Source organism: Cherax quadricarinatus, chromosome 1, assembly GCF_038502225.1.
Source record: "Cherax quadricarinatus isolate ZL_2023a chromosome 1, ASM3850222v1, whole genome shotgun sequence".
Lineage (NCBI taxonomy): Eukaryota > Metazoa > Arthropoda > Malacostraca > Decapoda > Parastacidae > Cherax > Cherax quadricarinatus.
The window spans coordinates 89,708,989-89,735,723 of record NC_091292.1 but is presented as its reverse complement, the minus strand read 5'-3'; the positions used below and the strand labels follow the sequence as shown (position 1 = coordinate 89,735,723).

The 26,735-nt window shown below is 40.3% G+C and overlaps 1 protein-coding gene across 5 annotated transcripts in view; it reads right to left on the bottom strand.

Annotated features, from left to right (window-relative positions):
• LOC128689532 (uncharacterized) overlaps window positions 1–26,735 on the bottom strand; it is a 129,438-nt gene that overhangs the window by 64,282 nt on the left and 38,421 nt on the right. For 4 of the 5 annotated variants that reach the window (XM_070083726.1, XM_070083721.1, XM_070083715.1 and 1 more), the window contains one exon: window positions 3,662–3,789. The exons of the other annotated variant lie outside the window; for it this stretch is intronic. In XM_070083726.1, the coding sequence (XP_069939827.1) occupies window positions 3,662–3,789 (128 nt within the window). The remainder of the gene's footprint in view (window positions 1–3,661; window positions 3,790–26,735) is intronic. 5 annotated transcript variants of the gene reach the window in all.

Here is a 26,735-nt window from a genome sequence, read left to right as displayed (position 1 = left end):
GTGAAGTAGATTAGTCCATTTCAGACCCCCAAACATACACGTACAAACGCACTTACATAAATACACTTACATAATTGGTCGCATTCGGAGGTGATCGTTATGCGGGGGTCCACTGTATTATCTCCATGGCTTATTTATCTATCACAATTCATCTAATATGATATAATAAACAATATTAATAACATAGAAACATGATATATACTCTAGAATGAATAAAATATGTCATAATGTATGTGAGGAATAAGTGGTGAAAGTGTTGTTGTTGGGTTTATAAGGGCCACTGAGAGAAGCCGTACATAGTGGTGGTGGTGGTGGAGGCAGCATCAGAACTCACCACCACTATTCACACTTAAACAATGTACGTAATTTATAAATAGGAAATATTTACATTTTAATTTATAAGAAATATTTGCACTACCTCGGAGATGTTAGTTTAGCTAGTTTGATGGAGGAGATACTGGCAGAGGTTTAGGTTGGTGGATGATAGCAGGCTGGCATATGTTCATTGGCCCTATACACCTCCAACAACATTGTAGAGTTACTTTCATGTCATTTTTCTATCGCTTAACTGCTTAACTTACTTGCTACACTGTTAATTCTACACTTTATCACTGGCTGGCACTATAGCCTTTATCGATACCTGCTGCTTTAGTATCATACATATCACTGAATCACTGCAGAAGGCACATTCTCCCCTCTCTCTTCCTCCTCTACTTTGGTACTTTGCTACGAGTTTTTTCTTGAATTCTATTATGTTTCTTTCCTTCTTTACCATAAGGCTGGCACTGGGAGCTTTCTTGGGGCCCATGGTGGCTTATTTAGCAGTTGCAAGCACAAAAAACAATGGATTATTATGAAATGTATCATATGAGCCCGTGGGGTGATGGTCACTCTCTGATAAACAATGGCACACTGAGTGTGAATGGTGCAGGAGACTGGCTTTGTGTGCGCACTGACGGAGGACCTGTACAGGACGGTTGACGAATCAAGAGGCTAATCACGAACTGCGAAGCTAAATTTTGGCAAAAAAGATGCCGAAAGTCAGATTTCATGAGTCGCGGCTGCCGAACAGTAGGGGTCCACTGTACAGTGGACCCCCGCATACCGGACGCCTTGCATAACGGACAATCCGCATACCGGACGCTTTGATCGCTAAAATTTTGCCTCGCATACCGCCCAAAAACCCGCTCAGCGCCCTTCGTCCGAGACGCGTCCAATGTGCGGCCTGAGCCACGCTCACATGTTCCGCCGGTGGCATTGTTTACCAGCCAGCCTCCGCGGTAACATCCAAGCATACAATCGGAACATTTCGTATTATTACAGTGTTTTTGGTGATTTTTTTCTGGAAAATAAGTGACCATGGGCCCCAAGAAAGCTTCTAGTGCCAACCCTACAGCAATAAGGGTGAGAATTACTATGGAGATGAAGAAAAAGATCATTGATAAGTATGAAAGTGGAGTGCGTGTCTCCGAGCTGGCCAGGTTGTATAATAAACCCCAATCAACCATTGCTACTATTGGTGGTACAGCTGCTGCTGCTGCTGTATCACCGTCAGCTGCTGCTGCACTGTCAGCTGCTGCTGCACTCAGCTGCTGCTGCACTGTCAGCTGCTGCTGCTGTACCACCGTCAGCTGCTCCTGCTGCTGTAGTACCGTCAGTTGCTGCTGTAGCATCGTCTGCTGCTGCTGTAGCATCATCTGTTGCTGCTGTAGCATCGTCTGTTGCTGCTGTACCACTGTCAGCTGCTGCTGCTGCTGTAGCATCGTCTGCTGCTGCTGCTGCGGTAGCATCGTCTGCTGCTGCTGTAACATCGTCAGTTGCTGCTGTAGCATCGTCTGCTGCTGCTGTAGCATCGTCTGTTGCTGCTGTACCACCGTCAGCTGCTGCTGCTGCGGTAACATCGTCTGCTGCTGCTGTAACATCGTCAGTTGCTGCTGTAGCATCGTCTGCTGCTGCTGTAGCATCGTCTGTTGCTGCTGTACCACCGTCAGCTGCTGCTGCTGCTGCTGTAGCACCGTTGTTGGTGTGGCTTATTGAGAATACCAAGAAACAATTAACCCCAGAGGATTTGCCACCCAGGATAGCCCAAAAAAGTCAGTGTCATCGAAGACTGTCTAACTTATTTCCATTGGGGTCCTTAATCTTGTCTCCCAGGATGCAACCCACACCAGTCGACTAACACCCAGGTGAACAGGGAAAATGCCTGGAACTAGTGCTCATATTGGTGAATTTAGAGCCAGCAAAGGTTGGTTTGAGAGATTTAAGAATCGTAGTGACATACACAGTGTGATAAGGCCTGTTCTGGAAGAAAATACCAAACAGGACCTACAGTACTCAGGAGGAAAAGGCACTCCCAGGACACAGTGTCTCATCAGTCATTGCTGCATCTTCAATAAAGGTAAGTGTCATTTATTCTTCATTTAGTAGAGTAGTACATGCACAATATATATTGTGCATGTACTACTCTACTATTGTGCATGTATCCTTCTCTTTGTGTGTAGGAAAATGTATATTTCATGTGGTAAAATTTTTTTTTTCAAACTTTTGGGTGTCTTGCACGGATTAATTTGATTTCCATTATTTCTTATGGGGAAAATTCATTCGCATACCGAACATTTCGCATAACAGCCAGCCCTCTTGCACGGATTAAGGTCGCTATGCGGGGGTCCACTGTATATTATATTTATTAAGCTATTATGAGTCACTGAAACTGTTCAAGAAAAAATGGATAAGCAGATTTTATTTATCTAGGAATAAAAGGCGGGAGACAGCCGACATGTTAAAAAAAAAAAAAGGCAAACTATTAAAATGGATGACAGACTTTCTATTTGTGAGAAAAATGCAAACAGTGATACAAGGAAAAATGTCTTAGGAAAGTGTTACCAGATGGGTGCCACAAGGATCAGTATTTCCCCCTACAATGTTTTTAATTCATATAAAAAAGTTTCCATAGGAAAGAGAACACTATATGAATTTGCAGATGATACAGAATTCATGGAATGATTAGGGTTTGAACCCAAGAACTCACTTGCCATTCTGTGGTTTGTTTGCAATTATGTTATTATGATTTTGTGAGTTATGATACAAAAATCTTGTGCAAAGTAATAAAAAGATGATTTGGATAAGTTGAGCAACTGGAGTGCTACAACCATTATAAACATAAACTCTACATAACAAAAACAGTAATGAAGACTGGGACTATGAGCACAGCTCTGCTCTTGTAGCTACAAATGGGTAATTACTAGAATGGTGTGTGTGTGTGAGATGAACAGTGCAAAATAATGAGTGCCAGATATACTATACAGTGTTAAAAGAAGAGTTACAGATTTAAGAATACGAAACAAAAACACTTCAATATGATTTAAGAATATGAAACAAAAACATTTCAATATTAAACATTATATTTAAAATGGAGTGAAAGATTTGATACATTAGGTTCCTACTGTCAGTGTTTGTACTGGAACTAATAAATGACAACTACTGAGAAAATGGTCACAATGCAGGTTTGTAAGTAATTTTACATTACTCTTAATCTGTGCTTTGGAAAAGAAAATGTGACTACCACACATGCATGACCTGTATTTGTTGTGAAAACTAAATATTTTTTTTAATTTAAGCAATTTAGTAAGTGGATATACCTATAAAATATAAAGTTCCTTACCTGACAAAATATATTTAGAGATTTCCCATTCAGTCTGACATTGTTTAGTTCAAGAGTGGTCAGAGTGAATGACTTTGATAGACATATAGTGAGTCCCTGCAGAACTCGATGAATAACACGCACTCCAACTACAAGAAAAAATCCAAATAATTACATTAAATGATACAGATCAGTTAAATAATTACATTTGACCGATTTCAAGAATTTATATACTATATATTTTTTTTTTAACAAGTCGGCCGTCTCCCACCAAAGCAGGGTGACCCAAAAGGAAAGAAAATACTTTCATCATCATTCAACATTTTCACCTCACTCACACATAATCACTGTTTTTGCAGAGGTGCTCAGAATATAACAGTTTAGAAGCATATACGTATAAAGATACACAACATATCTCTCCAAACTGCCAATATCCCAAACCCCTCCTTTAACCCTTTCAGGGTCCGTCCCGTAGATCAACGGCTTTACGTTGAGTGTCCAAACCGTAGATCTATGCCAAAATTCTAGCGCCGTCAAATTTAGCGCGAAAACGCTCATAGGCCTACATGTGAGAGAACGGGTCTGTGTGGTGGGTGTGCGCCATAAACAAAAAATCTAGGCGCCCGCATAGCATTGTGGGAACGCCGGCTCAGTTACCCTTGTTCACCATGCCTCATCGCAAGTCAGCTCTCACTCCCCGGAAAATTGGGACTCTCCTCTTCCTATCTGATAGTTCTGACACTGATGGAAGTGGAAATGAAGACGAATTCTACGGCTTTGATCAGTTAGTGACCGAAAAGAATGACCAGGATATCGATAATAGTGCAGAAAACCCTGACGATCCTCAACCTTCTACCTCTGGTGTGGGCACTCGTGACTCACGGTCGGTTGTTCCTCATCGCAAGAGAAAACTAATATTTTTGCGTGGCCAGGCCTCTGACTTCAGTAATGATGATGATAGTGACGTGGACTGTGATTTTATTGCGCTCGACGATCAATCGAGTAGTGATAGTGAGGAATCATATTCACCAGTGAAGCGTCGGTATGTTTGCCGCCACATGCGCTCGGGTAGTGTACCCTATGCTGTGCCCAGGGGACGGAGTACATCCCGGAGTACATCCCGTGGCCCAACACCAGTTTTAGGTAGTGATAGTGAGGATGATGTGGCTACACTTGGCATGGATAGACCACAGGCATCAGTGGATGGTGTTAGTGGTGATGGTAGTGGCACCGCCATGCGTGACTCACCAGGCCACGCTGGGACCCATGCTGACTCGTCAGTTCAAGGACAAAGCGGAGCGCCAGCCACCAGCCCACCACAACCACAACCACCCGCACAACCAGCCTATGATGTCCAATATCCACCAGCAAACCGTATGTGGGATTGGCAGCAAAATCCCAATTTTGTTCCCAAGCCTCACCACTTTGATGATTCTCAAAGTGGAATTCTACCTACTTGTCCCCTTGGAACCATGGCCAATGAACTGGAATTCTTTGAATTATTCTTTGACCAGCCATTGATGGAAATTATTGTCAGGGAAAGTAATAAGTATTTTGAGTACACCATGGCAAATACGATCTTATCACCACAGTCAAGACTACACAGGTGGAAAGAGACGATTATTGCAGAAATGTATTTGCTTTTTGCAACAATAATGCTTATGCCTCACGTCTATAAGCATAATATAAAAGCATACTGGTCCACAGATCGGCTAATTTCTACCCCGGTCTTCAATGAAATCATACCAGTGAACAGGTTTATCTTACTCTTACATATGTTGCACTTCTCTGACAAAACCAGGCCTGACAGAAGTGACAGGTTATACAAGATTAGAAATGTTTTCATGTATCTCAAACAAAAGTTCAGGATATACTTTTATCCATTCAAGAATCTTGTAATTGATGAGTCTTTGATTTTGTTCAAAGGTAGACTGTCATTTAAGCAGTATATACCGAGCAAGAGGAAACGCTTTGGTATAAAACTGTTTGTACTCTGTGATTGTGACAGTGGCCTGGTGTTGGATATTGTTGTATACACGGGTAGTAAAACATTGAAAGATACCAAGATGTTATTGGGTATCTCAGGTGACGTAGTGAGAAACATGATGGCACCTTATCTTGGTAAGGGGCATACATTATATACCGATAACTGGTACACAAGCCCATTACTCAGTGATTTCATACGAGTGAACAAGACAGATGTGTGTGGCACAGTGCATTTTAATCGTAAACATATGCCCAGGCTCAACGCAGGTGCTCGTGGTGATGACGTGCAGGTGTTTACTGCCAATGACATCATGGCATTACGGTGGCATGACAAACGAGATGTCACATTGTTGACAACCATTCACCGTAATGAAATGCAAGACAGTGGCAAAGTTGATCGAGTGACTAATGAACATATTCGAAAACCAGTGTCAGTGATTGATTATACACAAAACATGCGCTTGGTTGACAAGTGTGACATGCAGATTGGTTTTGTTGACTGTGTTCGTAAGAGTTACAAGTGGTACATGAAACTTTTCTTCCATCTCATGGACATTTCAATGCTCAATGCATATAATATGTACCAAATAAAGACTGGTAACAGACCACCGTATGGTGAATTTTGTTTGTCTGTTGTCAGACAACTCATAATGAAGTACCAGGTAACAACACCTGCTATACAACATGGTCCTCGAATTCCTCAGGATATACCCAAGCGTTTGAGGAGAGAAGGTGATCATTTCATAATACAGCTTCCTTCAACTCAGAAGAAATTTGCTCAGAAGAGATGCATTGTCTGTGCACAAACAAAATGATGGCAACAAAGACGCAAAGACACTCTGTTTATGTGTGAGGAATGTAAGGTGCCTCTGTGCATGGTGCCTTGTTTCAAGGAGTTCCACAAGCTCCAGCAGTTCTAAAACCATGTCCAGTGATTGTAAATATGTAAATATATGATAGAACATTAGTATTATACAATATTTGTGCATGCTTATTGTAATAAACAACAGTGGTAAACAATAATATGATAATAACTTTAGTGCGGTTATTGTGTTCAATACAGTGAGTTTATATATATACATTATATACAGTATTGGTCTCTCAGGCCCCAAATGTTAGTAGGAATAGAAAAAAATTGGAAAAGAAAAGAAAACACAACTAAAACCACAAAATAATGTAATGCGCGTATGTGGAATTCGTCGATGTTGCCCCCACCACATCATTTTTGACAAACTTCTTGGCACTGTATCTCGGTAAGTACTGATCAGATTTTTTTTTTGTCTTATTACCTTCACAAAAATATGCTCTTTAATTCTGTAAGAAAATTTTTTTTTTTTTTTTTTCAAAGTTTCTTGGACACTGGAGCACCACTTCAGATTTTGGCCTTGGACCCTGAAAGGGTTAAAGTGCAGGCATTGTACTTCCCATTTCCAGGACTCAAGTCCACCTATATAAAAATAACCGGTTTCCCCGAATCCCTTCACTAAATATTACCCTGCTCACACTTCAACAGCTCGTCAGGTCCCAAATTCCATTCGTTTTCATTCACTCCTATCTAACACGCTCATGCACGCTTGCTGAAAGTCCAAGCCCCTCACCCAAAAAAACCTCCTTTACCCCCTCCCTCCAACCTTTTCGAGGAAGACCCCTACCCCGCCTTCCTTCCCCTACAGATTTATATACTATACTATTTTGATCCATTCTCTCTAAATGATCAAACCACCTCAACAACCCCTATTCGGCCCTCTGAATAATACTTTTATTAACTCCACACATTCTCCTAATTTCCACACTCCGAATTTTCTGCATAATATTTACACAACACATTGCCCTTAGACAGGACATCTCCACTGCCTCCAACCATCTCCTCGCTGCAGCTTTTACAACCCAAGCTTCACACCCATATAAAAGTGTTGGTACCACTATACTTTCATACATTCCCTTCTTTGCCTCCATAGACAACGTATTTTGTCTCTATATATACCTCAACGCACCACTTGTCCTTTTTTCCTTCATGAATTCTATGATTAATCTCATCCTTCATAAATCCATCCACTGACACGTCAACTCCCAAATATCTGAAAACATTCACTTCTTCCATACTTCTCTTCTCCAATTTGATATCCAATTTTTCTTTATCTAAATCATTTGATACCATCATCACCTTACTCTTTTCTATGTTCACTTTCAACTTTCTACCTTTACACACTCTCCCAAACTCGTCCACTAACCTTTGCAATTTTTCTTTAGAATCTCCCAAAAGCAAAGTATCATCAGCAAAAAGTAACTATCAATTCCCATTTTGTATTTGATTCCCCATAATTTAATCCCACCCCTCTCCCAAACACCCTAGCATTTACTTCTTTTACAACCCCATCTATAAATATATTAAACAACCCTGGTGACATTACACATCCCTAAGACCTACTTTTACCGGGAAGTAGTCTCCCTCTCTTCTACACACCCTAACCTGAGCCTCACTATCCTCATAAAACTCTTTACAGCATTTAGTAACTTACTACCTAGCATTCCATATACGTACTTGCAACATCTGCCACATTGCTCCCCTATCCACTCTATCATATGCCTTTTCTAAATCCATAAATGCAATGAAAACTTCCCTACCTTTATCTAAATACTGTTCACATATATACTTCAATGCAAACACTTGATCTACACATCCCCTACCCACTCTAAAACCACCTTGCTCATCCGCAATCCTACATTCTGTCTTACCTCTAATTCTTTCAATAATAATCCTACTGTACACTTTTCCTAGTATACTCAGTAAATTGATTCCTCTATAATTTTTACAATATCTTTTGTCCCCCTCCCCTTTATATAAAGGAAGTATACATGCTCTCTGCCAATCCCTAGGTACGTTCGACTCTTTCATACATTTATTAAACAAAAATACCAACCACTCTAACACTATATCCCCCCTGCTTTTAACATTTCTGTCATGATCCCGTCAGTTCCAGCTGCTTTACCCCTTTCATTCTACGTAATGCCTCATGTACCTCCCCCACACTCACGTCCTGCTATTCTTCACTCTTAAAAGATGGTATACCTCCCTGGCCAATGCATGAAATTACCATCTCCCTTTCTTCATCGACATTTAAAAGTTCCTCAAAGTATTCCCGCCATCTACCCAATACCAATACCTCCATCTCCCCATCTACTAACTCCCCTACTCTGTTTTTAACTGACAAATCCATTCGTTCCCTAGGCTTTCTTAACTTGTTTAACTCACTCCAAAATTTTTTCATTTCATTAAAATTTCTTGACAGTGCCTCTCCCACTCTATCATCTGCTCTCCTTTTGCACTCTCTCACCACTTTCTTCACCTTTTTTTTTACTCTCCATATACTCTGCTCTTCTTATAACACTTCTGCTTTGTAAAAACCTCTCATAAGCTACCTTTTTCTCTTTTATCACACCCTTTACTTCATCATTCCACTAATCACTCCTCTGTCCTCCTGCACCCACCCTCCTATAGCCACAAACTTTTGCCCCACATTCTAATACTGCATTTTTAAAACTATTCCAATCCTCTTCAACACCCCCACTACTTATACTTCAACTAGCCCACCTCTCTGCCAATAGTTGCTTATATCTCACCCGAACTCCCTCCTCCCTTAGTTTATACATTTTCACCTCTCTCTTACTTCTTGTTGCCATTTTCCTCTTGTCCCATCTACCTCTTACTCTAACTGTAGCTACAACTAAATAATGATCCGATGTATCAGTTGCTCCTCTATAAACATGTACATCCTGGAGCCTACCCATCAACCTTTTATCCACCAATACATAATCTAACATACTACTTTCATTACGTGCTATATCATACCTCGTATATTTATTTATCCTCTTTTTCATAAAATATGTATTACTTATTACCAAACCTCTTTCTACACATAGCTCAATTAAAGGCTCCCCATTTTCATTTACTCCTGGCACCCCAAATTTACCTACTACTCCCTCCACATTTTTACCCACTTCAGCACTGAAATCCCCAACCAGAAGTACCCTCACACTTGGTTCAAAACTCCCCACACATTCACTCAACATTTCCCAGAATCTCTCTCTCTCCTCTACACTTCTCTCTTCTCCAGGTGCATATACGCTTACTATAACCCACTTTTCACATCCAACCTTTATTTTACTCCACATAATCCTTGAATTAATACATTTATACTCCCTCTTTTCCTGCCATAGCTTATCCTTCAACATTATACATATAGTGTAAGAAATACATTGTACCGTATTACCATACTAATGACTATAATACTGTGGTTTCAGGTAAGGGACTAAATTTTTCACTAGGTAAAAAAATTATCACATAATATATTTGATCTGCTTTTCACTTCACCACTGGTGTTATTTATTTTTATTTATTAACACATCGGCTGATTCCCACAAAGGCAGGGTGGCCCGAAAAAGAAAAACTTTCATCATCATTCACTCCATCACTGTCTTGCCAGAGGGGTGCTTTACACTACAGTTACAATACTGCAACATTAACACCCCTCCTTCAGAGTGTAGACACTGTACTTCCCATCTCTAGGACTCAGGTTCGGCCTGCCGGTTTCCCTGAATCCCTTCATAAATGTTACTTTGCTCACACTCCAACACCATGTCAAGTATTAAAAACCATTTGTCTCCATTCACTCCAATCAAATATGCTCATGCACACTTGCTGGAAGTCCAAGCCCCTCGCACACAAAACCTCCTTTACCTCCTCCCTCCAACCCTTCCTAGGCCGACCCCTACCCCGCCTTCCCTCCACTACAGATTTATACACTCTCGAAGCCATTCTGTTTTGTTCCATTCTCTCTACATGTGCGAACCACCTCAACAACCCCTCCTCAGCCCTCTGGATAATAGTTTTGGTAATCCCACACCTTCTCCTAATTTCTGAACTACGGATTCTCTACATTATATTCACACCACACATTGTCCTCAGACATGACATATCCACTGCTTCCAGCCTTCTCCTCATTGCAACATTCATCACCCATGCTTCACACCCATACAAGAGTGTTGGTACAACTATACTCTCATACATTCCCCTTTTTGCTTCCACAGACAAAGTTTTTTTGTCTCCACAGACTCCTAAGTGCACCACTCACCCTTTTCCCCTCATCAATTCTGTGATTCACCTCATCCTTCATAGACCCATCTGCTGACACATCCACTCCTAAATATCTTAATACATTCACCTCCTCCATACTCTCTCCCTCCAATCTGATATCCAGTCTTTTGTCATCTAATCTTTTTGTTATCCTCATAACCTTACTCTTTCCTATATTCACTTTTAATTTTCTTCTTTTACATACCCTACCAAATTCATCCCCCAACCTCTGCAACTTCTCTTCAGAATCTCCCAAAAGCACAGTGTCATCAGCAAAGAGCAACTGTGACAACTCCCACTTTATGCTTGATTCTTTATCTTTTAACTCTACACCTCTTGCCAAAACCCTAGCATTCACTTCTCTTACAACCCCATCTATAAATATACTGAACAACCACGGTGACATCACACATCCTTGTCTAAGGCCTACTTTTATTGGAAAATAATCTGCCTCTCTCCTACATACTCTAACCTGAGCCTCACTATCCTCGTAAAAACTCTTCACTGCTTTCAGTAACCTACCTCCTATACCATACACCTGCAACATCTGCCATATTGCCCCCCTATCCACCCTGTCACATGCCTTTTCTAAATCCATAAATGCCACAAAAACCTCTTTAACCTTATCTAAATACTGTTCACCTTAGTCTACACACCCCTACCTTTCCTAAAGCCTCCTTGTTCATCTGCTATCCTACTCTTTGTCTTACTCTTAATTCTTTCAATAATAACTCTACCATACACTTTACCAGGTATACTCAACAGACTTATTCCCCTATAATTTTTGTGCTCTCTTTTATCCCCTCTGCCTTTATACAAAGGAACTATGCATGCTCCCTGCCAATCCCTAGGTACCTTACCCTCTTCCATACATTAATTAAATAATAGCACCAACCACTCCAAAACTATATCCCCTCCTGCTTTTAATATTTCTATCTTTATTCCATCAATCCCAGCTGCCTTACCCCCTTTCATTCTACCCACTGCCTCACGAACTTTCCCCACACTCACAACTGGTTCTTCCTCACTCCTACAAGATGTTATTCCTCCTTGCCCTATACACGAAATCACAGCTTCCCTATCTTCATCAACATTTAGCAATTCCTCCAAATATTCCCTCCATCTTCCCGATACCTCTAACTTTTCATTTAATAACTCTCCTCTCATATCTTTAACTGTCAAATCCATTTGTTCTCTAGGCTTCCTCAACTTATTAATCTCACTCCAAAACTTTTTCTTATTCTCAACAAAATCTGTTGATAACATCTCACCCACTCTCTCATTTGCTCTCTTTTCACATTGCTTCACCACTCTCTTAACCTCTCTCTTTTCTCTCCTTATACTCTTCCCTCCTTGTATCACTTCTACTTTGTAAAAACCTCTTATATGCTAACTTTTTCTCCCTTACTACTCTCTTTACGTCATCATTCCACCAATTGCTCTTCTTCCCTCCTGCACCCACTTTCCTGTAACCACAAACTTCTACTGAACACTCTAACACTACATTCTTAAACCTACCCCATACATCTTCGACCCCATTGCCTATACTCTCACTAACCCATCTATCCTCCAATAGTTGTTTATATCTTACCCTAACTGCCTCCTCTTTTAGTTTATACACCTTCACCTCTCTCTTACTTGTTGCTTCTATTTTCCTTGTATCCCATCTACCTTTTACTCTCACTGTAGCTACAACTAGAAAGTGATCTGATATATCTGTGGCCCCTCTATAAACATGTACATTCTGAAGTCTACTCAACAGTCTTTTATCTACCAATACATAGTCCAACAAACTACTGCCATTACGCCCTACATCGTATCTTTTATATTTATTTATCCTCTTTTTCTTAAAATACGAATTACTTATAACTAAACCCCTTTCTATACAAAGTTCAATCAAAGATCTCCCATTATCATTTACACCTGGCACCCCAAATTTACCTACCACACCCTCTCTAAATGTTTCTCCTACTTTAGTATTTAGGTCCCCTACCACAATTACTCTCTCACTTGGTTCAAAGGTTCCTATACATTCACTTAACATCTCCCAAAATTTCTCTCTCTCCTCTACACTCCTCTCTTCTCCTGTGCATACACACTTATTATGACCCACTTTTCACATCCGATCCTTATTTTAATCCACATAATCCTTGAATTTACACATATATATTCCCTCTTCTCCTTCCATAACTGGTCCTTCAACATTATTGCTACCCCTTCCTTAGCTCTAACTCTCTCAGATACTCCTGACTTAATCCCATTTATTTCTCCCCACTGAAACTCACCTACCCCCTTCAGCTTTGTTTCGCGTAGGGCCAGGACATCCAATTTCTTTTCATTCATAACATCAGCAATCATCTTTCTTATCATCTGCACTATAACCACGCACATTCAAGCATCCCAGTTTTATAGTTTTTCTTCTTCTGATTTTTAGTAAATGTGTACAGGAGAATGGGTTACTAGCCCATTGCTCCCGGCATTTTAGTCGCCTCATACGACACGCATGGCTTACGGAGGAAAGATTCTTTTCCACTTCCCCATGGACAATAGAGAGAGAAAAAAAAAAAAAACAAGAGCTATTATGAAAAAGAAAAACCCTAGATGTGTGTATGTATGTATGTATGTATGTATGTATGTATGTATGTATGTATGTATGTATGTATGTATGTATGTATGTATATGTGTATGTGTATATACAGTGGTCCCTCGTTTTCGTAATTAATCCGTTCCTGGAGGAGCTACTATAAACGAAATTTACGATTTGCGAATCAATTTTCCCCATAAGAAATAATGTAAATACAATTAATCCGTTCCTGACACCCAGAAGTATTAAAACAAAATTTTTACGTGAAATATACATGTAGTACATAAATACAATGGGAAATGATGAATGAAACAATAACAGCATAACGCTTACCTTTATTGGAGATTCTTCTTAGTGTATGGGAGACTGGAGGAGGAGAGAGATTGGATTGTTTACAGTTTGGAAGGGGAATCCCCTTCCAGCAACACCTCAGGTACCAATTGCTTTTCTGGGGTTACTTCTCTTCTCTGTTTCTTAATGCCACTAGGACCACCATGAGAGTCACTGGAGTCCTGTCTCGCAAAATAACTGTGGAGAGAGCTCTGTTTCTGGCGTCTCTTTAACACTTCCCTAAAATGGCCCAAGACTTTGTCACTGTACATATTTCTCACCTTCTTTACCACAGGCTTGGCACTAGGAGCTTTCTTTCAAGCCATGGTAGCTTATTTAGTACTTGCAAGCACTAAAATGAGTGGAATATTATGAAATATTTCGTAGGAGCACTTGAGGGGACCTTCACTCACTGGTAAACAATGCCAGACTGGCTGGGTAGGGAGGCCTCCCCGGCTCACACCGTGCTTACGTGTCCCGGACAAACTACTATTCGCGAGTCAACCTATGAAAAGCGAGTCCATGTTTATACGAAAATACCCCTATGATTGGCGAAATTTACGATTGCCGAGAACTACGAAAAGCGAGGAACCACTGTGTATGTATGTATGTATGTATGTATGTAGGTATGTATGTATGTATGTATATATATATATATATATATATATATATATATATATATATATATATATATATATATCTATATATATATATATATATATATATATATATATATATATATATATATATATGTATGAGCGTGTTAGATAGGAGTGACTGGAGACGAATGATACTTGGGACCTGACGATCTGTTGGAGTGTGAGCAGGGTAATATTTAGTGAAGGGATTCAGGGAAACCGGTTATTTTCATATAGTCGGACTTGAGTCCTGGAAATGGGAAGTACAATGCCTGCACTTTAAAGGAGGGGTTTGGGATATTGGCAGTTTGGAGGGATATGTTGTGTATTTTTATACGTATATGCTTCTAAACTGTTGTATTCTGAGCACCTCTGCAAAAACAGTGATAATGTGTGAGTGTGGTGAAAGTGTTGAATGATGATGAAAGTATTTTCTTTTTGGGGATTTTCTTTCTTTTTTGGGTCACCCTGCCTCGGTGGGAGACGGCCGACTTGTTGAAAAAAAAAAAAAAAAATATATATATATATGTATATATATATATATATATATATATATATATATATATATATATATATTTTATTATCACACTGGCCGATTCCCACCAAGGCAGGGTGGCCCGAAAAAGAAAAACTTTCACCATCATTCACTCCATCACTGTCTTGCCAGAAGGGTGCTTTACACTACACTTTTTAAACTGCAACATTAACACCCCTCCTTCAGAGTGCAGGCACTGTACTTCCCATCTCCAGGACTCAAGTCCGGCCTGCCGGTTTCCCTGAATCCCTTCATAAATGTTACTTTGCTCACACTCCAACAGCACGTCAAGTATTAAAAACCATTTGTCTCCATTCACTCCTATCAAACACGCTCACGCATGCCTGCTGGAAGTCCAAGCCCCTCGCACACAAAACCTCCTTTACCCCCTCCCTCCAACCCTTCCTAGGCCGACCCCTACCCCGCCTTCCTTCCACTACAGACTGATACACTCTTGAAGTCATTCTGTTTCGCTCCATTCTCTCTACATGTCCGAACCACCTCAACAACCCTTCCTCAGCCCTCTGGACAACAGTTTTGGTAATCCTGCACCTCCTCCTAACTTCCAAACTACGAATTCTCTGCATTATATTCACACCACACATTGCCCTCAGACATGACATCTCCACTGCCTCCAGCCTTCTCCTCGCTGCAACATTCATCACCCACGCTTCACACCCATATAAGAGCGTTGGTAAAACTATACTCTCATACATTCCCCTCTTTGCCTCCAAGGACAAAGTTCTTTGTCTCCACAGACTCCTAAGTGCACCACTCACTCTTTTTCCCTCATCAATTCTATGATTCACCTCATCTTTCATAGACCCATCCGCTGACACGTCCACTCCCAAATATCTGAATACGTTCACCTCCTCCATACTCTCTCCCTCCAATCTGATATTCAATCTTTCATCACCTAATCTTTTTGTTATCCTCATACCTTTACTCTTTCCTGTATTCACCTTTATATATATATATAATATAATATATATAATATATATATATATATAATATATATATATATATAATATATATATATATATAATATATATATATAATATATATATATATATATATATATATATATATATATATATATAGTATATATATATATATATATATATATATATATATAGTATATATATATATATATATATATATATATATATATATATATATATATATATATATATATATATATATATATATATATATATATATATATATATATATATATATATATATATATATATATATATATATATATATAATATATATATAAATATATATATATATATATATATAAATATATATATATATATATATATATAAATATCTTTCTTTCTTTCAACACACCGGCCGTATCCCACCGAGGCGGGGTGGCCCAAAAGGAAAAACGAAAGTTTCTCCTTTTACATTTAGTAATATATACAGGAGAAGAGGTTACTAGCCCCTTGCTCCCGGCATTTTAGTTGCCTCTTACAACACGCATGGCTTACGGAGGAAGAATTCTGTTCCACTTCCCCATGGAGATAAGAGGAAATAAACAAGAATAAGAACTAGAAAGAAAATAGAAGAAAACCCAGAGGGGTGTGTATATATGTGCTTGTACATGTATGTGTAGTGTGACCTAAGTGTAAGTAGAAGTAGCAAGACGTACCTGAAATCTTGCATGTTCATGAGACAGAAAAAAGGACACCAGCAATCCTACCATCATGTAAAACAATTACAGGCTTTCGTTTTACACTCACTTGGCAGGACGGTAGTACCTCCCTGGGCGGTTGCTGTCTACCAACCTACTACCTATAATAAATATATATATATATTATATTTATATTATCACACCGGCCGATTCCCACCAAGGCAGGGTGGCCCGAAAAAGAAAAACTTTCACCATCATTCACTCCATCACTGTCTTGCCAGAAGGGTGCTTTACACTACAGTTTTTAAACTGCAACATTAACACCCCTCCTTCAGAGTGCAGGCACTGTACTTCCCATCTCCAGGACTCAAGTCCGGCCTGCCGGTTTCCCTGAATCCCTTCATAAATGTTACTTTGCTCACACTCCAACAGCACGTCAAGTATTAAAAACCATTTGTCTCCATTCACTCCTATCAAACACGCTCACGCATGCCTGCTGGAAGTCCAAGCCCCTCGCACACAAAACCTCCTTTACCCCCTCCCTCCAACCCTTCCTAGGCCGACCCCTACCCCGCCTTCCTTCCACTACAGACTGATACACTCTTGAAGTCATTCTGTTTCGCTCCATTCTCTCTACATGTCCGAACCACCTCAACAAACCTTCCTCAGCCCTCTGGACAACAGTTTTGGTAAATCCCGCACCTCCTCCTAACTTCCAAACTACGAATTCTCTGCATTATATTCACACCACACATTGCCCTCAGACATGACATCTCCACTGCCTCCAGCCTTCTCCTCGCTGCAACATTCATCACCCACGCTTCACACCCATATAAGAGCGTTGGTAAAACTATACTCTCATACATTCCCCTCTTTGCCTCCAAGGACAAAGTTCTTTGTCTCCACAGACTCCTAAGTGCACCACTCACTCTTTTTCCCTCATCAATTCTATGATTCACCTCATCTTTCATAGACCCATCCGCTGACACGTCCACTCCCAAATATCTGAATACGTTCACCTCCTCCATACTCTCTCCCTCCAATCTGATATTCAATCTTTCATCACCTAATCTTTTTGTTATCCTCATAACCTTACTCTTTCCTGTATTCACCTTTAATTTCCTTCTTTTGCACACCCTACCAAATTCATCCACCAATCTCTGCAACTTCTCTTCAGAATCTCCCAAGAGCACAGTGTCATCAGCAAAGAGCAGCTGTGACAACTCCCACTTTGTGTGTGATTCTTTATCTTTTAACTCCACGCCTCTTGCCAAGACCCTCGCATTTACTTCTCTTACAACCCCATCTATAAATATATTAAACAACCACGGTGACATCACACATCCTTGTCTAAGGCCTACTTTTACTGGGAAAAAATTTCCCTCTTTCCTCCATACTCTAACTTGAGCCTCACTATCCTCGTAAAAACTCTTCACTGCTTTCAGTAACCTACCTCCTACACCATACACTTGCAACATCTGCCACATTGCCCCCCTATCCACCCTGTCATACGCCTTTTCCAAATCCATAAATGCCACAAACACCTCTTTAGCCTTATCCAAATACTGTTCACTTATATGTTTCACTGTAAACACCTGGTCCACACACCCCCTACCTTTCCTAAAGCCTCCTTGTTCATCTGCTATCCTATTCTCCGTCTTACTCTTAATTCTTTCAATTATAACTCTACCATACACTTTACCAGGTACACTCAACAGACTTATCCCCCTATAATTTTTGCACTCTCTTTTATCCCCTTTGCCTTTATACAAAGGAACTATATATAATATATATATAAAATATATATATAATATATATATATATAATATATATATATATATATATATAATATATATATATATATATAATATATATATAATATATATATATATATATACACACATGTGTTTGCCTGTGTAGTGTGACCTAAGTGTAAGTAGAAGTAGCAAGATATACCTGTTATCCAGCGTGTAAAACAGTTACAGGTTTCTGGTTGACAGTCACCTGGCAGGACAGTAGTACCTCCCTGGGTGGTTGCTGTCTACCAACCTACTACCTAAAGGTGTTATGTTAATAAAACACAGTACAGTGGACCCCCGCATAACGATTACCTCCGAATGCGACCAATTATGTAAGTGTATTTATGTAAGTGCATTTGTACGTGTATGTTTGGGGGTCTGAAATGGACTAATCTACTTCACAATATTTCTTATGGGAAAAAATTCGGTCAGTACTGGCACCTGAACATACTTCTGGAGTGAAAAAATATCGTTAACCGGGGGTCCACTGTACATTGTTTGGTTCCACTATTTAGGGGAAAGATCTGTTAGGTAGTTAAGAATAGCAGTAGTAGTAATCTAATCTTCCTGTAGACTAAATGTGAGTCTTTAGTTCTAAATGTTTTATTACCAATAATTCAACAGAAGTTCATGTAAAGAACATACTAATACACAAGTACCATCATGGCCATACATATTCTGTAAAATAAATATAAGTAAGTATATTTATTTCCAAACTTTGGTATAAATATTAAAAACAATAAATCAAATTAAATAATCAGAATTAAGTTAAATATATAACGAGAATTTTCAATCTAAGAAAGCATTTTGTAGAGATACATTAATTGTTGCTTTTCATCACATCCACCATTTCTGACCAAGGCAGATTGGACAAAATAAGAAAACACCGAACCCCAACATTCTGCGCTCAACTTACATTGTGCAGGCACTGCACTTCTCACCTCCACAACTCAAGACTGGCTAATCAGTTTTCCTAAATTCCTCAATAGATACGTACTAATATGTTCACACAGTATTCCAACAGAACATTAAATCTCAAAAATCAATTCACTAAATTCATTTCTTCCAACCCACTTTAGTAACATGCCTGCTGAATGTTCATGCCCCTTTCAATAACCCTTCCCAATTTTTCCTTAGACAACCCCACCACCACCTTCCATCTATTTCAAAATTATAACTATCTTAACCAACTTATCTTGCTTTGTACATTTCACATGATCAAACCATTTCAATAACCCCTGAATTACAGGACCAGTATATATTTAGGTCACTACATTATCTTATGAGATTGCTCATTCCAAAGTTTCAACACATCTTTTATACAATTTAATGTCCTCAGACATGATATTTGTATACTTTTACCTACCTCCTTGAAACAATAGTCACAGACCATGCTTCACTCCCACATAAAACCATTAGCACTATTATACTTGATACATTCCCCATTTTGTATCAGTTGGCAAAATCCTTTCTTGGTGCAGATTCATCGACACACTTAACTTTTTCCTTTCAGCTTTCTGAGAGCCACTGATAATAAATCCACAACTAAATATCCAAATATATTCACTTCCTCCATGCTCCTTTCTAACTTACCTTGAAAAGCATAACTGCCTGCTCCAGGACCCTTTTCAGGAAGGGTGTGGATATTGCAGTTCAGTGGGTCACTTGAATTGTGATGTCCGTGCAATTCTGGCAAGATAGATAGTAAATGATTGATGGCAAATGTTATTACTTTTTTTGGGGGTCACCCTTCCTTGGTGAGAGATGGGCAGAGAGGTGCACCTTTATATGCCCAATGTAAATACAGCAGACCATCAATTAACATTTGATTTATCAACACATTTTCAACATAATATGATTGAAATTTTGTGACATAACTTCAACAGGCACCCTGTAACCTTCAATTAGCATGCTGTAAATTTATGGGAAAATATGGCATGCTCCTATTTGTTTTTCCCCTCTGCCTGCAGCTAGCCTATGGGTGCAGCCCTTGTTCTTCTAAGGGAGACTTTATTTAACTTGTAATGTAAACCTCTAATGCTGCCAGTTCTCCATTACAGTGGAACCTCGGTTTTCGTGATCAATTTGTTACAGAAAGTCTGACAAAAACCAAATTGTACGAAAACTGAAGCAATATTTCCCGTAAGAAATAATGTATAGTAAATCCAATTAATCCGTTCCTGACACCCAAAAATATTAACAAAAAATACATTATATAGAGAATAACTATTGCTTTACAAGCAGAAATCAATGAGAAATAAATATAAATGACTAATGAAATGGATAAATAAACAATTAACATCACTTTTACCTCTATTGAAGACTCTTGTTGGCATATGGAAGACAGTGAGGAGGGGAGGAGGAGGAGAGGTTACTGTTTGGAAGGGGAATCCCCCTCCATAAGGACTTCAGGCATCAAGGCCCTATCTGGGGTTACTTCCCTTCTGTGTCTTTTACTGGCACTAGGACCAGCTTGAGAGTCACTGGGCCCCTGTTGCACAAAAATCTGTCAAGAGAGGCCTGTTTCTGGCGTCTCTTTAAGATTTGCCTAAAATGGGATGAGGCATTGTCATTAAACATGTTGCAGACACAGCTTGCAACAGCTTTGTTAGAGCGATATTCTTCCACAACACTTTGATATTCATTCCACTTTGCACACATGTCCTTAATCACTGAAGAAGGCACATTCTCCCTTCTCTCTTCCTCCTCCTCTGAAGCAATTTCCTCAGCTGCAGTCTGTTGCTGTTCCAGTTGAAGGTCTTAAGAATATAAGAACATAAGAAAGGAGGAACACTGCAGCAGGCTTGTTGGCCCATACTAGGCAGGTCCTTCACAATCCATCCCACTAACATAACAACCTAAGAACGTATAATAAGAACTTAAGAACATATCATTGAAGTGTATAAGTGGATGATAGGCATAAACAAAGGAGATATTAATAAAGTACTGAGGATATCGAGCCACGAAAACCCCAGAAATAAGAACATAAGAAAGGAGGAGCACTGCAGTAGGCCTGTTGGCCCATACTAGGCAGGTCCTTTACAGATCCATCCCACTAACAGAATAATCGCTACCCAAACAATAAGCTTTGACAATTCTATTTACTCGCGTGCAAGTCCCACTCAAATCCAACCCCTATCACTCATGTACTTATCCAACCTAAATTTGAAACTACCCAAGGTTTTAGCTTCGATAACCCTACTAGGCAGACTGTTCCACTCTTCAACTATCCTATTACCAAACCAGTACTCTCCTTTATCCTTTCTAAATCTAAACTTATTTAATTTGAATCCATTATTGTGGGTTCTCTCTCGGAGGAATATCCTCAAAGCCTTACCTATATCCCCTTTGTAAATACCCATCTTCCACTTATACACTTTGATCATGTCTTCCCTCATTCTTCGTCTTACAAGCAAGTGTAGTTTAACCCTTTGACGGTTTCCGTCGTATATATATATATAGAGTGGAACCTCTACTTGCGAGTTTAATCCATTCCATGACCTTGCTCGCAACTGGATTTGCTCGTTTGCAGAGTCAATTTTCCTCATTTAAGTTAACTGAAATGGAATTAATTCGTTCCAGTGGAATTCCAGGCACGAGAAAATACTTTAATAATTTCCCTAATATCAACTCTACAGCTTATTTATCTATCACAATTCATGTAATATGACATAATAAACAATATTAATAACATAGAAACATGATAGATACACTAGAATGAATAAAATACATGTCATTAGGTATGTGGCTAGTGGTGGTGACAGCAGCCATTGTTGTTGGGGTTTATAGGGCCGCCACAGCGGCCATTCCTGCTCCTGACTACATGTGTAGAGAGCCTAGGATAACCCAAAACACTCTTAATGCTACACTTAATTGCTACACTCTTAATGCTACACTTTGCCACTGCTGCTTCATGTTGTCTGCCACTGCTACCTCATGATGTCTGCCATTGCTGCTTCATGTCTGCCACTGCTACCTCATGATGTCTGCTACTGCTGCTTCATGATGTCTGCTACTGCTGCTTCATGTTGTCTGCCACTGCTACCTCATGATGTCTGCCACTGCTGCTTCATGTTGTCTGCCACTGCTACCTCATGATGTCTGCCACTGCTACCTCATGATGTCTGCCATTGCTGCTTCATGTTGTCTGCCACTGCTACCTTATGATGTCTGCTACTGCTACCTCATGATGTCTGCTACTGCTGCTTCATGTTGTCTGCCACTCTTAATGCTACATTTTGCCACTGCTGCTTCATGTTGTCTGCCACTGCTACCTCATGATGTCTGCCACTGCTGCTTCATGTCTGCCACTGCTACCTCATGATGTCTGCTACTGCTGTTTCATGTTGTCTGCCACTGCTACTTCATGTTGTCTGCCACTGCTACTTCATGTTGTCTGCCACTGCTACTTCATGTTGTCTGCCACTGCTGCTTCATGTTGTCTGCCACTGCTACCTCATGATGTCTGCTACTGCTGTTTCATGTCTGCCACTGCTGCTTCATGCTGTCTGCCACTGCTGCTTCATGTTGTCTGCCACTGCTACCTCATGTTGTCTGCCACTGCTACCTCATGATGTCTGCCACTGTTGCTTCATGTTGTCTGCCACTTCTACCTCATGTTGTCTGTCACTGCTGCTTCATGTTGGCTGTCACTACTGCTTCATGTTGTCTGCCACTGCTACCTCATGATGTCTGCCACTGTTGCTTCATGTTGTCTGCCACTGCTACCTCATGATGTCTGCCACTGTTGCTTCATGTTGTCTGCCACTTCTACCTCATGTTGTCTGTCAGTGCTGCTTCATGTTGGCTGTCACTACTGCTTCATGTTGTCTGCCACTGCTACCTCATGATGTCTGCCACTGTTGCTTCATGTTGTCTGTCACTGCTGCTTCATGTTGGCTGTCACTACTGCTTCATGTTGTCTGCCACTGCTACCTCATGATGTCTGCCACTGTTGCTTCATGTTGTCTGCCACTGCTGCTTCATGTTGTCTGCCACTGCTACCTCATGATGTCTGCCACTGTTGCTTCATGTTGTCTGTCACTGCTGCTTCATGTTGGCTGTCACTACTGCTTCATGTTGTCTGCCACTGCTACCTCATGATGTCTGCCACTGTTGCTTCATGTTGTCTGCCACTGCTGCTTCATGTTGTCTGCCACTGCTACCTCATGATGTCTGCCACTGTTGCTTCATGTTGTCTGCCACTGCTACCTCATGATGTCTACCACTGATGTCGCCAAAGAATCAAACATTTCTGTATTGAGCTCAATTTCAAGGTACTTTTCATTGTGAAACCAATTAAAATCATATTTATTTTTGTAGTATATCTTCCATTCTATCACATGAGACCAAATAAAACGAGAATACAACCATAAAAACCATACGAAAATATACCGCTAAGGGGAGGCTAATGGATGAGAAGTGAACTCCGTTATTTATGGTCCGATTTCTTTCATTTTTGGTGTACGTTAAGAAGCACCTTTTCATCATACATTGCCCAAGTTTCAATTCAATTCAATTCAAAGTTTATTCTCTATAAGGATTACAATGCTGAGTTTACAGAATTTGGTTATTGTGTGGTTTACATGTAGTAAAATAATAATTACAGAGTGTACCACTAGAACACCTAGCATGGCTAGGCATTTCAGGCAGACTTAGATTAAATCTTAAGTTTAAAATATTACAAAATTATGAGTTAAGTTGGTATTATGGCTAAGTGACTAAATACTAGTTTGTGAGTTTAGCAATGTGAATGCTTTTGTTTTGGCACTATACATAGTTTCAGTATTGGAGTATCACAGGCCAACTTATGACTAGTTAAGATTCATTATTTTGAGATTGAGATTGATATTTCTGTTTATGGTCAAATGGGTGAGTGAGTGTAAGTGTGAACCACGAGGTGGTATTCGTATAATTAGTTGACAAGGTGTATCAGGGAGATAAGATGTTTTCTGATGGTAGTTTTGAAGGTGATGAATGTGTCTGCAGTTTTAGAATTTTCAGGTAGGGTGTTCCAGATTTTAGGGCCTTTGACATACATTGAATTTTTGTAAAGGTTTAGTCGGACACAGGGAATGTCATAGAGATGTTTGTGTCTGGTGTTATGTCTGTGGGTTCTGTCACAACTATCAAGAAAGCATTTTAGGTCAAGGTTAATATTGGAATTTAAGGTCCTGTAGATGTAGATTGCACAGTAGTAAGTGTGGATGTACTGAACAGGGAGTAAGTTTAGATCTATGAAGAGTGGGGGGGGGTGTTGCCAGGGATGGGATTTAGTGATTATTCTTACTGCAGCTTTTTGTTGGGTTATTATTGGCTTTAGGTGTGTTACTGCAGTTGAACCCCAAGCACAGATAGCATAGGTGAGGTATGGATATATAAGTGAATGGTATAGTGTGAGAAGGGCAGTTTGCAGCACGTAGTATCATATCTTGGAGAGGATCCCAACCGTTTTGGATACTTTTTTGGTTATGTGTTGGATATGGGTGCTGAAGTTCAGGTTGTTGTCGAGGTATAGGCCTAGGAATTTGCCCTCATTATGCCTGGCAATTAGAGTGTTGTCGATCTTAATGTTAATTTGCGCATCTCCTACTCTGCTACCAAACATAATGTAGTAGGTTTTGTCAGCGTTAAGCATAAGTTTATTGGCTGTTATCCAAGTCGATATTTTGATCAGCTCCTCATTAACAATGGTGTTGAGGGTGGCAAGATTAGGGTGAGAGATGACATAAGTCGTGTCGTCAGCAAAGAGAATGGGGTTCAGGTGTTGAGATACGTTTGGAAGATTATTGATGTATATTAGGAAGAGCAGGGGACCAAGGACACTTCCCTGCGGAACTCCAGTATCAAGTGGCTGTGTTGTTGATGATGTGTCTTTAATGGTGACATACTGATACCTATTAGTAGGGTAAGATTTGAAATATGCAAGCGCATGGCCTCTTATACCATAATGGTCAAGTTTGTGGAGTAGGATGCCGTGGTCTACTGTGTCAAAAGCTTTTCTTAGGCCAATAAAAATTCCTAGTGGATATTCCTTATTTTCCAATGCTGTGTAAAGCAGATCTAGCATTTTTATGATTGCATCGTTAGTGCTTTTATTTTTCCTGAATCCAAATTGGCAGGGGTTGAGTATGTTTTGTGCCGTTATAAATGAATATACAGTGGACCCCTGCATAACGATATTAATCCGTTCCTGAGAGCTCATTGTTATGTGAAATTATTGTTATGCGAATGAATTTTCCCCATAAGAAATAATGGAAATCAAATTAATCCGTGCAAGACACCCAAAAGTATGAAAAAAAAAAATTTACCACATGAAATATACATTTTCCTACACACAAAGAGAAGGATACATGCACAATAGTAGAGAAGTACATGCACAATATATATTGTGCATGTACTACTCTACTAAATGAAGAATAAATGACACTTACCTTTATTGAAGATGCAGCAATGACTGATGAGACACTGTGTCCTGGGAGTGCCTTTTCCTCCTGAGTACTGTAGGTCCTGTTTGGCATTTTCTTCCAGAACAGGCCTTATCACACTGTGTATGCCACTACGATTCTTAAATCTCTCAAACCAACCTTTGCTGGCTTTAAATTCACCAATATGAGCACTAGTTCCAGGCATTTTTCCCTGTTCACCTGGGTGTTAGTCGACTGGTGTGGGTTGCATCCTGGGAGACAAGATTAAGGACCCCAATGGAAATAAGTTAGACAGTCTTCGATGACACTGACTTTTTTGGGTTATCCTGGGTGGCTAACCCTCTGGGGTTAATTGTTTCTTGGTATTCTCAATAAGCCACACCAACAACGGTGCTACAGCAGCAGCAGCAGCAAAAGAAGAAGAAGAAGAAGAAGAAGAAGAAGAAGAAGAAGAAGCAGCAGCAGCAGCAGCAGCAGCAGCAGCAGCAGCAGATGCAGCAGCAGATGCAGCAGCAGATGCAGCAGCAGATGCAGCAGCAGATGCAGCAGCAGATGCAGCAGCAGATGCAGCAGCAGATGCAGCAGCAGATGCAGCAGCAGATGCAGCAGCAGATGCAGCAGCAGATGCAGCAGCAGATGCAGCAGCAGATGCAGCAGCAGATGCAGCAGCAGATGCAGCAGCAGATGCAGCAGCAGATGCAGCAGCAGATGCAGCAGCAGATGCAGCAGCAGATGCAGCAGCAGATGCAGCAGCAGCAGCAGCAGCAGCAGCAGCAGCAGCAGCAGCAGCTGACGGTGGTACAGCAGCAGCAGCAGCTGACGGTGCTACAGCAGCAGCAGCAGCAGCTGACAGTGCTACAGCAGCAGCAGCAGCAGCAGCAGCTGACAGTGCTACAGCAGCAGCAGACGGTGCTACAGCAGCAGCAGATGGTGCTAAAGCAGCAGCAGACGGTACTACAGCAGCAGAAGCAGCTGACGGTGCTACAGCAGCAGCAGCAGCTGACGGTGCTACAGCAGCAG